Source organism: Euprymna scolopes, chromosome 13, assembly GCF_053919585.1.
Source record: "Euprymna scolopes isolate OS-2025 chromosome 13, ASM5391958v1, whole genome shotgun sequence".
NCBI lineage: Eukaryota > Metazoa > Mollusca > Cephalopoda > Sepiida > Sepiolidae > Euprymna > Euprymna scolopes.
This window is the reverse complement of record NC_136494.1, coordinates 90,835,145-90,848,043: the sequence shown is the minus strand read 5'-3', so window position 1 is coordinate 90,848,043 and position 12,899 is coordinate 90,835,145. Positions and strand designations below refer to the sequence as shown.

At 33.6% G+C, this 12,899-nt stretch overlaps 1 protein-coding gene across 8 annotated transcripts in view; it reads right to left on the bottom strand.

The window, feature by feature from the left end:
* The window catches only part of LOC145292083 (dorsal-ventral patterning tolloid-like protein 1), a 2,157,643-nt gene that overhangs the window by 995,193 nt on the left and 1,149,551 nt on the right, over nucleotides 1–12,899 (bottom strand). For all 8 annotated transcript variants that reach the window (XM_080138158.1, XM_080138152.1, XM_080138155.1 and 5 more), the window contains one exon: nucleotides 10,939–11,146. In XM_080138158.1, coding sequence (XP_079994284.1) covers nucleotides 10,939–11,146 — 208 coding nt within the window. The remainder of the gene's footprint in view (nucleotides 1–10,938; nucleotides 11,147–12,899) is intronic.

Genomic DNA, 12,899 nt, shown 5'->3' with positions numbered 1-12,899 from the left:
GTTTGGTATAGTTCCCAAAGGTCAACTCGTTGACCTTTGACCCCTTAGCAGCAAAATTTCTGACCGAAAACCGATTAGAAAGATTTTTCCAAATCTCAGTACCCGGTATATCAAATTTCGAGTCTGTAGACTAAAAATTGACAGAGTTATTGCATAGGGAAATGTACACAGGTACACAGACGCGCAGATATACACAGACACGTTCACTTTTGTAGATATACAATCATGGGTGCCCGGGTGTTTGGAGGTGTATGCTGAACAAAAAAAAAAAAAAAAAAAAAAAAGGTCAATTTTTTAAAACTTTGACCCCGATTATGACCCCTTAAAATTTATTGTTTGGGACTCAAATCAAGTTATTAAATTAGATCCATATCCAAGAAACATATATCTAAAATTTCAAGTGTTTAGACCCAAAATTGTCGGAGGAGTTTGGTAGAGTTCTCAAAGGTCAAATCGTTGAACTTTGACCCCTTAACAGCAAAATTTCTGACCGAAAACCGATCACAAAGATTTTCCCAAATTTCAGTACCCGGTATATCAAATTTCGAGTCTGTAGACTGAAAATTAACAGAGTTATTGCGTAGGGAAATGTACACAGACAGATACACAGACACGTTCACTTTTATAAATATATAGATAAATATATAGATTAGATTAATAGAAGACATAGCAGAGTTTCAAATTCAGACAGATATTAAATCTTTATTAGCAATAGGCGCAGTAATATTTTCCTCCCTATCGTCATCATATTTGGTTTAGCGTCTCTTTAACATGCTGGCATGTATTAAACCACAGTTAGAAATTGATTTCCAAACCAACCTATCTCTGACTAGGTCTTTATTCATCCCTCTTTCTCTCTCAATCCTTACAGCTTCTTCACATGTTTCTTTGGACGTCCCTTACATCTAACTCTCCTAGCTCAACTATTCTACATTTACTAACCGAAGCACTATTATCCAGCCTTTGAACATGACCTTACTAACAAAGTCTCCTGTTTTGCACACATCACTCAATACTGTCTAGATTTAACCTTCTGCTGAGGTATTAGATCTGTCCTTAAGACTCACATAACACATTCATCAGTCGTATATCATTTATCTTCATGCATCGCATGTCCTCAATCCTTCACATATTTAAATTCTCAGCAACAATTATATTTAAATACAGAAATCATTCACTTAAATCAATGGTTCTCAACCGGGGTCCATGTGAACCCCCATGGTACATGTAACGTTAATATCGGTTCAGTCTTCCTTCAAGATAAACTGTTGATATATGTTCTTTGGTTTTATTACATTACTGAAAAATAAAATAAGCTATAAGGGTTCACCGAAATACATTAAAAAGAAAATAAAGTCATGATCAAAAAAAGGTTGAGAACCATTGACTTAAAGAGTGTATATGAAAAAGGATAAACGTGGCATAAGTCGAAACGTCGTATGAATATAAATGAATTCAATGTTGATGCAGCTAATAGTCCTCAAATAAATAGTTTAAAAATTCAAACATTAATTAACTTGAGACAATTTTGTTTCAAAAGACAAAAGTCTATCGCTAAAAGAAATTAAGTGATATTTATTGAAGAATGTGATTTAAATGCCCAATTGACTGTTTTTGAAGAATTTTGATTTGAGTAAATATTTTGACAGAATTCATTTTAATACTCGCATCAATAAGAAATATAGAAATGTATTTACGATGAGTGCCAATCATTGGTTTGGTTTAAGTTTATTAAGATTCAAACATTTATAGAATTGGACTGCTAATGCAACGACGAAGCCAGCTTTGCTTTTTTGAAAGAGACAGGAAGGAGATCTGTTCAAGCCGTGATAAATACTTGCCCCAGAGAATCTTTAAAATTCGTTGCTCAATTAAAACCAGAAAGAGTGAACTGTGTTAAAAAAAAAGTGGAGTACCTATTTACAATGCCTCCCGACGGGACAGAGTTAGACACCAAGGTCGTTTTTTAACGCGGAGAAAAGGTGCAAAAATAAAAATTGTCTCAGTCGTGAAGGATTTCTCCTCCACTGAAAGAGAACGAAAAATGGAAGTGCCGCATCTGAAGAACAGATACTACACTTTGATCTTGGCCAAAGTCTGTAGAGATTGATTGGTCAGCATTTGCACAGATCTATATCTAATATGATATGATCTGCCCTTTTTTAGGAACTCACAAGGAAACGAAAAGCATGCAAATCAAGAAATAACTTATGTCATAATGGTGACTATCCAGGCCAATGTAACGAAATGGTAATCTGGCACGAATAAACATACTTGACACAAACATCAACATGGCTGGAAGAAAAAAACATGATTGATTTTCAAAATAAAATGATTGTCGATTTTAATTAATGCCACCTGGTCATAAGAAACAAACACGGTGGATTGTCAGAAATAAAATAATTGTTGGTTGAAACCGCTAACAAAGGTTAGTTGCAGACAGAAAAGACCCTTGTCTGAAAACTTGTGATGAGTAAATAATAAATCTTCAGGGAAATCCTTGTGTGAAGAAACTAACCCACATAACCAGAACTAAGATTGAAATGGGGGAAAGATATACAGAAAGCACATTACACGAATCCAATGGAAATTAAACAACTAAATATCCCTTATTTCTGACATCCCATCTCCAAAAAAGAAAAAGTATTGTCACTATCCTCAGCTGGCATGCCACAAAATGGTCACAAAGAAATGGAAAGGCCTTGAAGTGAGTGCACTATCCAGGTCTCCACTGGTAGGGTGTAGAGAGTAATGGACTCTTCTAGAGGTTTATAGGCACTTAAATACCATAAGAAGCCAAAGATTGGCATCAGAATATATCAATGGTACACTGCTGTTGAAATAGCACAAAATGATTTGCAACAGTTATTTTATTTATCTCCTCTTCAAGAAGTTAGACATACAGTCAGGTGTAGGTTTGATGAAAGTGTTTTTGTCGAACGAAGTGGATTCGAAATTGATACATCCAGTTTTAAATTCTGTGTCATTAACCACTTTGCAACACTTATCGAAAGAGGTGGAATATGCTGGAATTCTGAACAGACTTGTTTTCACTCAGATTCCAAAGAATAGCACTTGGTATTACCAGTGAGCAATAACTGATTATGATTCATGTAAACACTCTTAATACGTAAATATTAAGATCGCCAAGTAAAGACTATTTGATATAAGTAGATTTCTCTTCTATATCCACATTTGTTTGCTTGAATTCGTTCCAAGAAAGTGTCCATGGCACTTTCATGGTTTCATGGACATCTCCATGACGATTTCATGGAACTAATTCAAGCAGAGAGAAATTGATATAGAAAAGTAATATTTAAAATTCCAGCTCCGATGAGGTTGACATTATTATGTAGTTTGGTGAAATTTGTCATATTATTTACTTTCCAAATGAACTTGCGTGTGTTCATGGACGCAGGAAATATTATATGACAAATTACGGAAAAGATTTTTAGGTTTAATTGAATTTTATGGCATGTCAACCTCTGTTAGATGATTTTTATGCTGAAGTTATTTTGCTTTATTCATTTGTTTCGAAGATAGCTATTCCTCATCAGTGGCATGCAAATGTCGTGTGATGCACTCGTGATGCCCCAAGGACTCAAGTAAAAGTCTTAGTCCTGAAGAATATGAGAAAAGGAGATATGTATTATTTAATTTTTTATTTTACTCACGACTCTAAACAAGGCATATCATCACTTGTACGTATTGGGACCATGTCTAAGAAAGGTTAAGAAGATATTGGTCTATGTTGCATTTGAATGTCTATGTTACATTTGAATGTCTATGTTGCATTTGAATGTCTGCATATTAGTACAGTCAAAGAAGCAGATAGCATGAAAGGAATTCCAATGTCTAGTTTTCCGAGAGAAGAAGCTATTAGAGTAGAAAGCATTGTTAAGCTACTGTTCTCATCTTGAGTGTTATTTGCACAACATTTCGGTCAATGTAACCTTCTAAAAATTTCAGGTGTATCGTGTGAAACTCTGTAATCTTTTTGCCAAACTTTGGAATCTGCACAGAATTTTCAATGGAAATCGTTATTTAATCCAAGGTGGGGTGGGTATAAGCGTGCTCTGGTTCCGGCAACCATGATGTGATAGAAGTGTTAAGTAAGTCAGAATTGTAATCGAACCTTTAACCTTTAGAAGAGTGCCACTGTATATTTATTTATCCCCGACGCCACAGACAATTCTAGTATGAATCTTGTCAAACTTAAACCTTCTTTTTAGATGCACAATCTTAGTACTTATCGCTTACACACACACACACATATATATATATAATTAAAAATATATTTTTGATGGTAGCCTAATCTATTATCTATAATTAACTAGCCTGTTTGCCCGGCGTTGCCCGGGTGTTTGGAAGTGTGTGTTAAGCAAATAAAAATGTTAAAAAGTGGTAGTAGGTAGGCAGGCTCTGAAGGAGAGAAAAAGAATGTGGAAGATAAACGTGAGATTTTTGCTGTTGCACCCATAGCCAAACCGGAAGTGACGAATATTTAAATTAAGGCTAAGCAATTGAAAAGAGGGGATTGCTTTCGAAAATATCGGCGAAAAAAGCAGACCCTGCCTGTAGAAAAGTGCCCAGTTGAAGGTGAAGGAGTTAATGTTTTTAGCCAATTTTTTTTTTTTGACGCCCGAAGGGTCGAGCCTCAGAACTGAAAATCCGTCGCTTCTGTCGAAAGTTTTAGACATACACACATACATACATGCATACATTTAAACCAGGAGCGGAGATGGAACTAGTGCCACTCGTACCCGGCACGACTAATAACTCGGTCAATGTTATTCAAAATGAATTTAAAAAATAGATCGTTTGGCCAGAGAAATGTAGCCGAGAAACGAGAAATTATCAAAGTTGGGCGCCCAACTCCTGTATTGGTGAATAATGTTAGAACTCGTTCGTTCCAATCCAAATAGTTTAATGACATTGACTGGTGTTATGTGCGAGTAAATCTGAGGAAAAAGTATTGTTGGCCTTGCTTGCTTTTCATGCCTAAATCAGGACAATCATGGACTGATACTGGCAAGATATGTTAGTCAGTCTGTGCTGTACAATGGAGAGTCACGCAATAGCAACTATGATGACTTACTTTGGGTCTATGGACCATGGGTTGGGAACTGAAGTTGACAGTAGCAATAATAGGCTAGAGTCGCCACTGATTTAAGCAGACAGGTGAGATTTATATTGTAGATGGTCCCCATATGGTTTTAAATCCTATACTAGGTCAGTTTAGTAGGAGATCGTCACCCAGCATATGTGGTGCTTCTCTGAGTCATCTTACTCCACTGTTCTTCTCTGTCTATATTATTTACTTTGTCCCATAAGAGTAGTTAATTTCTCCTTTCTCCCTTTATGTGATCAGCCATATTCAACTTTTAATATCTGATTGGATTTTCCACCTGCATCTTCTGTATTAGTGTATATTTATATTTCAGGTTTTCTGTTGGTAGGTTAGCTCAATATAGTTATATCAGTTTATAGCTAGTGTCTACGGAAGTCAGTACTTTTTCTCGGTATTTGATTCTACATATTGTCTCTCTACAAAGGAACGCGTGAGACACAAGGTCAGTTATTATTCTAGCTCCCCGATTATGGGAACTCTGGATTGGGACAAAAATAAAAATTACCTCAATTTAGGAAGGAGAATTCATTGATCGAGGACTAAAAAGATGTAGTATAATATCAGAACAGGTACTACACCTTGCTCTTTTTACATTATTTGTGTATCTATTTGTATATGTAGTTTTCATTAATGAAGCTAGAGCTTTAATTAAAGTCTAATCTTTTATTGCAAAATTTTTAAAATTATAAGGTACACTATTCATAAAATTTGAAGTCATATCAACGTTTGCTGCATTATTTTACGCTAAGGATGATATGTTTTATTCTGTATACTACTTATATAGAATCTATGACTGTGACTTTCTCAATATAATGATTATGATTGGCTGAAAATGAAACACCATCATTTATATTCAAATTAGTGACTACCTCCATTGCGACAAACCAATTTGTAACAGCGCCACCTGTGGCGACAAACCATTGTCTCCAATCTATCAATTATTGAAGAGAATATAACTCTTGATGGGAATGGTTCACAGTCATAGTTCAACCTCAAAAGAGTTTCTGTCTCGACTACAGTATCTATAAACATTCTCTGCTTCCGCAAATAGCACACATAACACTTAGTCTTTTTCAAGACAAGAAAATATGTTCATCATTTAATTCAATATTTGATACGAATGCATATAATATAAAAACAACCAGTGTCTTATATGTTCTGGTGGTTTCATAAACCGTTGCTGTCACTCACAAAGGAGCTTATGACATTACTTTACATAGCATGCTCAGGTGTAAAAAAAAGCAATATGGTGGAATTATAATTATTGATATTATTTATCCATTAATAAACACGATAGCAAAACAAAAACAAGTAATTCAATTCGCATACTTAGAAGCGAAAATTTTATTTCAAAATTTAAGCATGACAGACCAATGAAAATGTTACTTAAAACGCGGTAATGGCATCGACTCAACAGGGTGAAATTCCATGGCTAAAAGACCACAGCCGCCGGAGAAGAGATGAAGAGGTTTGTTCTAAGAGGAGGGATGAAAGGAGAGACCAGCAGTGGAAAGAAATGAGAGCACAAACGGCAAAAGGCTGCAACAGAGCTCTCATAACTAGATAATACTGTGACAATTGTAATACAGCCTGCTGATCCAGGATAATTGCTGCACTTTGGCCATGGTCTAATCCAAGACACAGAACTCCGTTGTCTTCTGAGACCGGCAGATGCAACAGCAACTCAAGGATCCTTGTCTCAGAGTTTTTCAAAGTACAAGATTTTGTTGTGTCTATTTCCTCTTTCATCCCTACATTTAAAAATCACATAGAGTTAGATGCTGACATCTTGGAAATTACCTTTAAAGTATGTATCATCTTATTCAACATCCTGGAAAATGTTTGTCTTACTAAAAGGCCTACTAAAAGTGAAATTGGGTGAGGCACTATCTTGCATGAATATCACCGATGTTATATGGCATGATTACGTTGGCACACCAGTTCTCGTTAGAACACCAGAGTAAGCAATGTCGAACCTGGCCAGTACCAGATAGGTGACCATTTGGGAATACTAGGGTGTGTATGTATTGTAGGTAAGCGATTATGTATAAAACCTTAGAGAGATGAACGCCTCTGCCTTGCACAGTTCCAGGTCACCCTTGGGCAAGTGTATAATATGTTAGCTTCTCTCTGATATTTTAGAGGGTTACCATCTCTGTGACTTTCATAAAAGTCATCAGACATGGCGAAGGCAATACTTCTAGGAAGAGGGGACACTGTTAAAAAGCCAAATGGAGTCTTTTCGCCCTATAAGGCAATCTTCTAGTAATGATGTCACAAACAAAACATCCACTTCTAATTTGTCCTGAGCCAGTATGGAAGAGTAAGGCTCAGAAAATTGTCATGATCTTGGTTAACTAGAGATAACAAAACATAAATAGATGTTAGAATAAGCGGAATTTGTAGTACTAATGTAATTAGCAAGTATCTGAAGATGTCAGTCTGCATTTATACTTATTCGATATACTTTTCGACCACCCTATATATATATATATATATATATATATATATATATATATATATATATATAATTTGTAACTGTTTTAATATATCTCTCTTTTTCCAATAGAATAATGGTGAAGATTGAGGATTACAAGTGACTTCTGATCTTCCATAGGCTCATTCTAGATCCTTCTTAAAGGACCCTAATTAAACTCATATGTCGCCCTAGAAGTCATATGTCTGTAAAAGAGACCTACCATTAGTGGTGAACCGAGTAAGGTCAGCCATTCAAGGAAAGGATCGGAGAAATGTTTTTGTGTAATGATAGACATTTACTTGGATGAAAGTCAATGATTCATTTGCCTTCCACTGACTTGAATATTTCCTACAAGAATAACGGAACTATCTATAATTCTATGAAATTATGCAAAACAGACGCACTAGATCGGAGAGAGTAAATAGTACCGTTTCCAAAGATAGAAATTCACTGTCTTTCTGACAGAAAAAACTTGATCAAGTTATGCCTTTTCTTGGTCATTTGGCTAAGAGTAAAGTCTAGTATCTAATTTTGATACTACAACTGATTCGTCCTCGGTCAATAAAAATGGGATTGTTCTAAGATGAAACAATTTTCATGTTTGTTTCAATCCAGTATGCTTCTTTTGGGAGAAATATTTCCCCACATTAAAAAGAGGAAGCGTAGTACCAGATGCTACACTTTGTGCTCAACCCATATTAAAATATTGGTTATTTAATGTTTTTCCCTAAATGTATCTTGTAATAAACAAAGTTTGTATTTTTCTAAAACAATAATACATTACATGCTATTTTCATAAATATGGAAATAATTTCATAAAATATTTCTTTTTCACAGCGTATCAACAACCTAGTTAAATAATATAGTGCCAGAAAGTTGTTTTCCCACAAATTTAAAGTCACTCTTCCACTATCATAAAACAATTCTTTGTATATTAATAAATACTAGCGGGACCTGTGGAAATTCCACAGGGGACTCATTTATATTTAATATATTGATGTTGGCATTCTGTAGATGTTCAGTGTAAATGGAAACGCTCTGACATTACTGTAGCTTTTTTGTTAAAACTGCCAAAGTATTTATCTAAGCTAGCACACACGCCCGGTAAAGCCCGGTCATAAAGTATGGTTAAATATGATACTTTAATTCTTTCAGACTTCGTATATAGTATTATATAGTAATGTTCTATCGATTTTTATATGCTATAAAGTTGCGATTTCAAAAAAAAAAAAAATATATATCCATATGACTTGGTTGCATTAGCTTGAATCGAAACCGAAATAAAAACTTATGAATATATATATATATATATATATATATATATATATATATATATATATATATATATATATATATATATATATATATATATATAAATTGAGTTCCTTCAGCCATAATCGAAACCGAAATAAAAACTTATGAAGGATTCTTGATAAAATTATTTATAAAAAAAATAGATGATTTAAGTGCCATCAGCTATAGTCGAAACCGAAATTTCTGAAGAATTTTTGGTAAAATTATTCATAACAGGAGATAGAAGTTCATAATAATTAAACGACCCGGATGTAAGCGTGAGACACAAAAGAACACCCACGCTATCGTATTAATATATAGATAACTCCATTTCATCAAACAAAAATTAGCAAATTATTCCAACCGCCAGACAAAACCATTTCAAGTCGTGACGGAAAGCAAGAACGCAAACAGAAAATCTGATAAGAAATCCTCCGTTCTAAATCAAAGTCCACAGTGATTATTTTTTTTTCTTTAGGTCATCTATATATTAATACGATAGCATGTGTTAGTTTGTGTGTCACACTTGCATCTTCTTTCTTCTGAGTGACTGTCGTTTTATTGTTATGACCTTCCATTTATTGTAATAAATAATTTTACCAAGAATTCTTCATAAGTTTTGGTTTCAGTTTAAATTATAGTTGAAGGAAATCAAATTATATATATGTACATACGTTTTTTTTTCTTCATAAGTTTTGGTTTCGGTTTCAATTATAGTTGAAGGAAATCAAATTATATATATGTACATACGTTTTTTTTTCTTCATAAGTTTTGGTTTCGGTTTCGATTCAAGCTGTTGCACTCAAGTCATATGGATATAGATTTTATTTTGGAAATCACAACTTTATAATATATAGTAATCGCTAGAACATTAACTCTACAATAATATATACGAAATCTGCATGAATTAAAGTATATTTAAGCATAGTTTATAACCGGACTACGGCGGACGTCCCTGCTAGCTTAGATAAATATTTTGCAGTTTTAACTAAAGCGTTACGATAATATCAGGGCGTTTCCATTTATGCTGAACACGCACGGAATGCCAACATCAATATATCATATATGAAAGAGTCCACTGTGGAATTTTCACAGGTCCCACTAGTCAAAGTTAATAATTTTTATCAGAAAAATTAAATTGTTCTTTTCTTTTGAATATCCAAAGTATTTTTTGGTTTTAAATTTGGGTAATCGTTAAAGATGACAATTGTAGCACAAATCAAAAAAATTCTGTATAGGCATTAAGATGGTTTTATATTTTTGTTATTGTTTAATGTTAATAAATAAGGATATAAAATCCATTTATTATCACACATTTAAATTGAGAAAAACGCGTTTGAAATGTGTCATCATTTTGTGAATAAGCAAAATCACACGACGTCAGGTCAAATTCGGTAGCTATTTTGTTTTGATTTCGTTTATTCAGATAATGTTGACACATTTCAAGCATGTTAAATGTGTAATACTAAATGGATTTTAACCAGAAATGATTCTTCATTTAATAATATTTGATAAAAATAAGAATATCATTTATTTTTATATCTTAGATAGAATCTTTCTCATATTTTGACAAAGACGCGATTTTTAACAATTCCCTGAAATTGTATACAATTTGTAAGAAAAAGTCTTGTTTCATAGGCTTCTCATTTTGTTCTCCAAATTTCCCTGATTAAATCATCGAATTTAGAATGATATATTTAATATCATAAAATCTGATCTTTAATCAACAGGAGTCTTCCTATTAATAAATTTATCATAGACTCCAACCTTAACTAATCATAAGCGTACAGCATAAATATAAATGTTGGAATTGAATAGAGCCTATTATAACTATTTATAATTAGCTATAGACTAGAGAATCTATTCAAGGGAGATAATCCTTAGCGTAAATGTAGAAAATAAATGTGAATATATGAATTATATAAATCGAAAAAATAAATAAATAAAAATACATAATCGAAAAACAAAAAAGTTTGGTTTTTATTTAAAATTTAATAAGATACATCAGAAAGAAAAACAAAACTGTTCTACTTACTATTCGCCTCCATGGAACAGAGAGAAATCCTCAAATTTTAATCTAATCCTTTGTTTTGGCTTTCCGGTAAGCTTATAATAGCAAAATAGATTATCTGGGTACATCCCAGGGTATGTTGGAGACACGATGTAACCAGTGGGTGATGTTTCTCCACGGATTGTGTAGCCACAATAGGAATCGGGAGAAACCGTGCCAATGTCATAAACAGCTGGAAGGAAAAAAAAAAAAAGATAAATTAATATTTTTTTACATACATATATTATTTTTATTTTTACTGATATTGGGTGTATTAAACAAAGTATATTTTTTGCTTTTACTAAAATATATGCACATATTCCATGGCTTTTTACAAAAATCTAAAAATTTTAAAAAGAAAAATAATTTTTTTAAAATTTAATATTTACAGATTTTAAAGGAATCAGAATCTGTAATTGTATCGGAATCTGTAAAAAAATTTTTGAATCGTTCAATCACTATTCAATATTGGAAATGCTAATCCCTGCTATAGCTGTTCAGTTGAACCTGAAATCATAAAAATTGGTCGGTCATCTCATAAGATATAGAACAAAACATACTAAAATTTCATAGTAAGCATTTACATTTACGGACTTTACTTTTGTATAAGCAATATCGCCTGAAGAATCTCTGGTTAGTTGTAACTGGCTGACTGAAACATACTCATGAATATGTAGCTACATTTAAATGCTTATGTAAAACAAATAAAAAGTATATATATATATATATATATATACACTTGTGCCCGATATTATTCATACCCCTCGGATCTTTGAGATTTCTATAAGAATATTGCTCAAACCAGAAGGTAGACAATATTAAAGGGATTTCAAACAATAAATCAAGCATAAGCATTTAATTTAAACTCAACAAATAAATAAATTATGCAAGTTTGAAACATTATACAAAGAAAAACAATAATGGCACTAGTTCAAAATTATTCATACCTCTCTTACTAATAGTCAATAGCATGCCCTTTATTCTTAATAACTGCCTGTAACCGTTTGGGATATTTATCAACAAGGTTTTTACAAGCATCAACACTGATTTTTGACCATTCTTCAATGCAGTAGTTCTCCAAATCCCTCAAATTTCTAGGTTTCCGCTTTTTAACCTCAGTTTTCAATATGTGCCAGAGGTTTTCGATAGGGTTCAGGTCGGGACTCTGGCTAGGCCATTTCAAAACATTAATTTGATTATCCTCAAACCATTTCTTGACTATTTTGGCAGTATGTTTTGGATCATTATCCTGTTGAAGGACCCAGTTTGGTCCTAAATGGAGCTTCTCCGCATCCTGTCTAATGTTTTTCTTGAGTATCTCCAAATATTGCTCCTTCTTCATGGTTCCATCTATCTTGACCAAACTACCTGGACCACTAGCCGAAAAGGAGCCCCAAAACATTAGGCTACCACCACCATGTTTCACCGTGGATATGGTGTTCTTTGGGTTGTAAGCTTCTCCTTTTTTCCTTCAAACGTAAGAAGCATCCATATGGCCAAACAATTCAATTTTTGTTTCGTCAGTCCACAAAATACTTGAGAAAACGGACTCTGGAGAATTCACATGGGTCCTAGCAAACTTTAGACGTGCTGCAAGGTGTTTTCCGGTGTGCAATGGAGTCCTTCTTGGTCTTCTTCCTTTCAGACCATTTTCATGCAGAGTCCTTTGCAATGTTTGCCTTGATATTTTTATGCCAGAAGACTCCAGATTTTCTAAAATGTCCTTATTAGTGGTGGTTGGATTTGCATTAACACTTCTTACAATATTCCTGGTGGCTCTAGCAGACAGTTTCCTTTTTCTTCCTCTTCCAATCAAGTTGTTTGTTGTGTGGTGGCTCTGGAATTTTTTGATGATGCTCTGTACTGTTGCTGTAGGGACCTCAAATTTCTTGAAAATTGACTTGTAACCTAAACCATCCTTATGTGAATTCACAATTCTATTTATT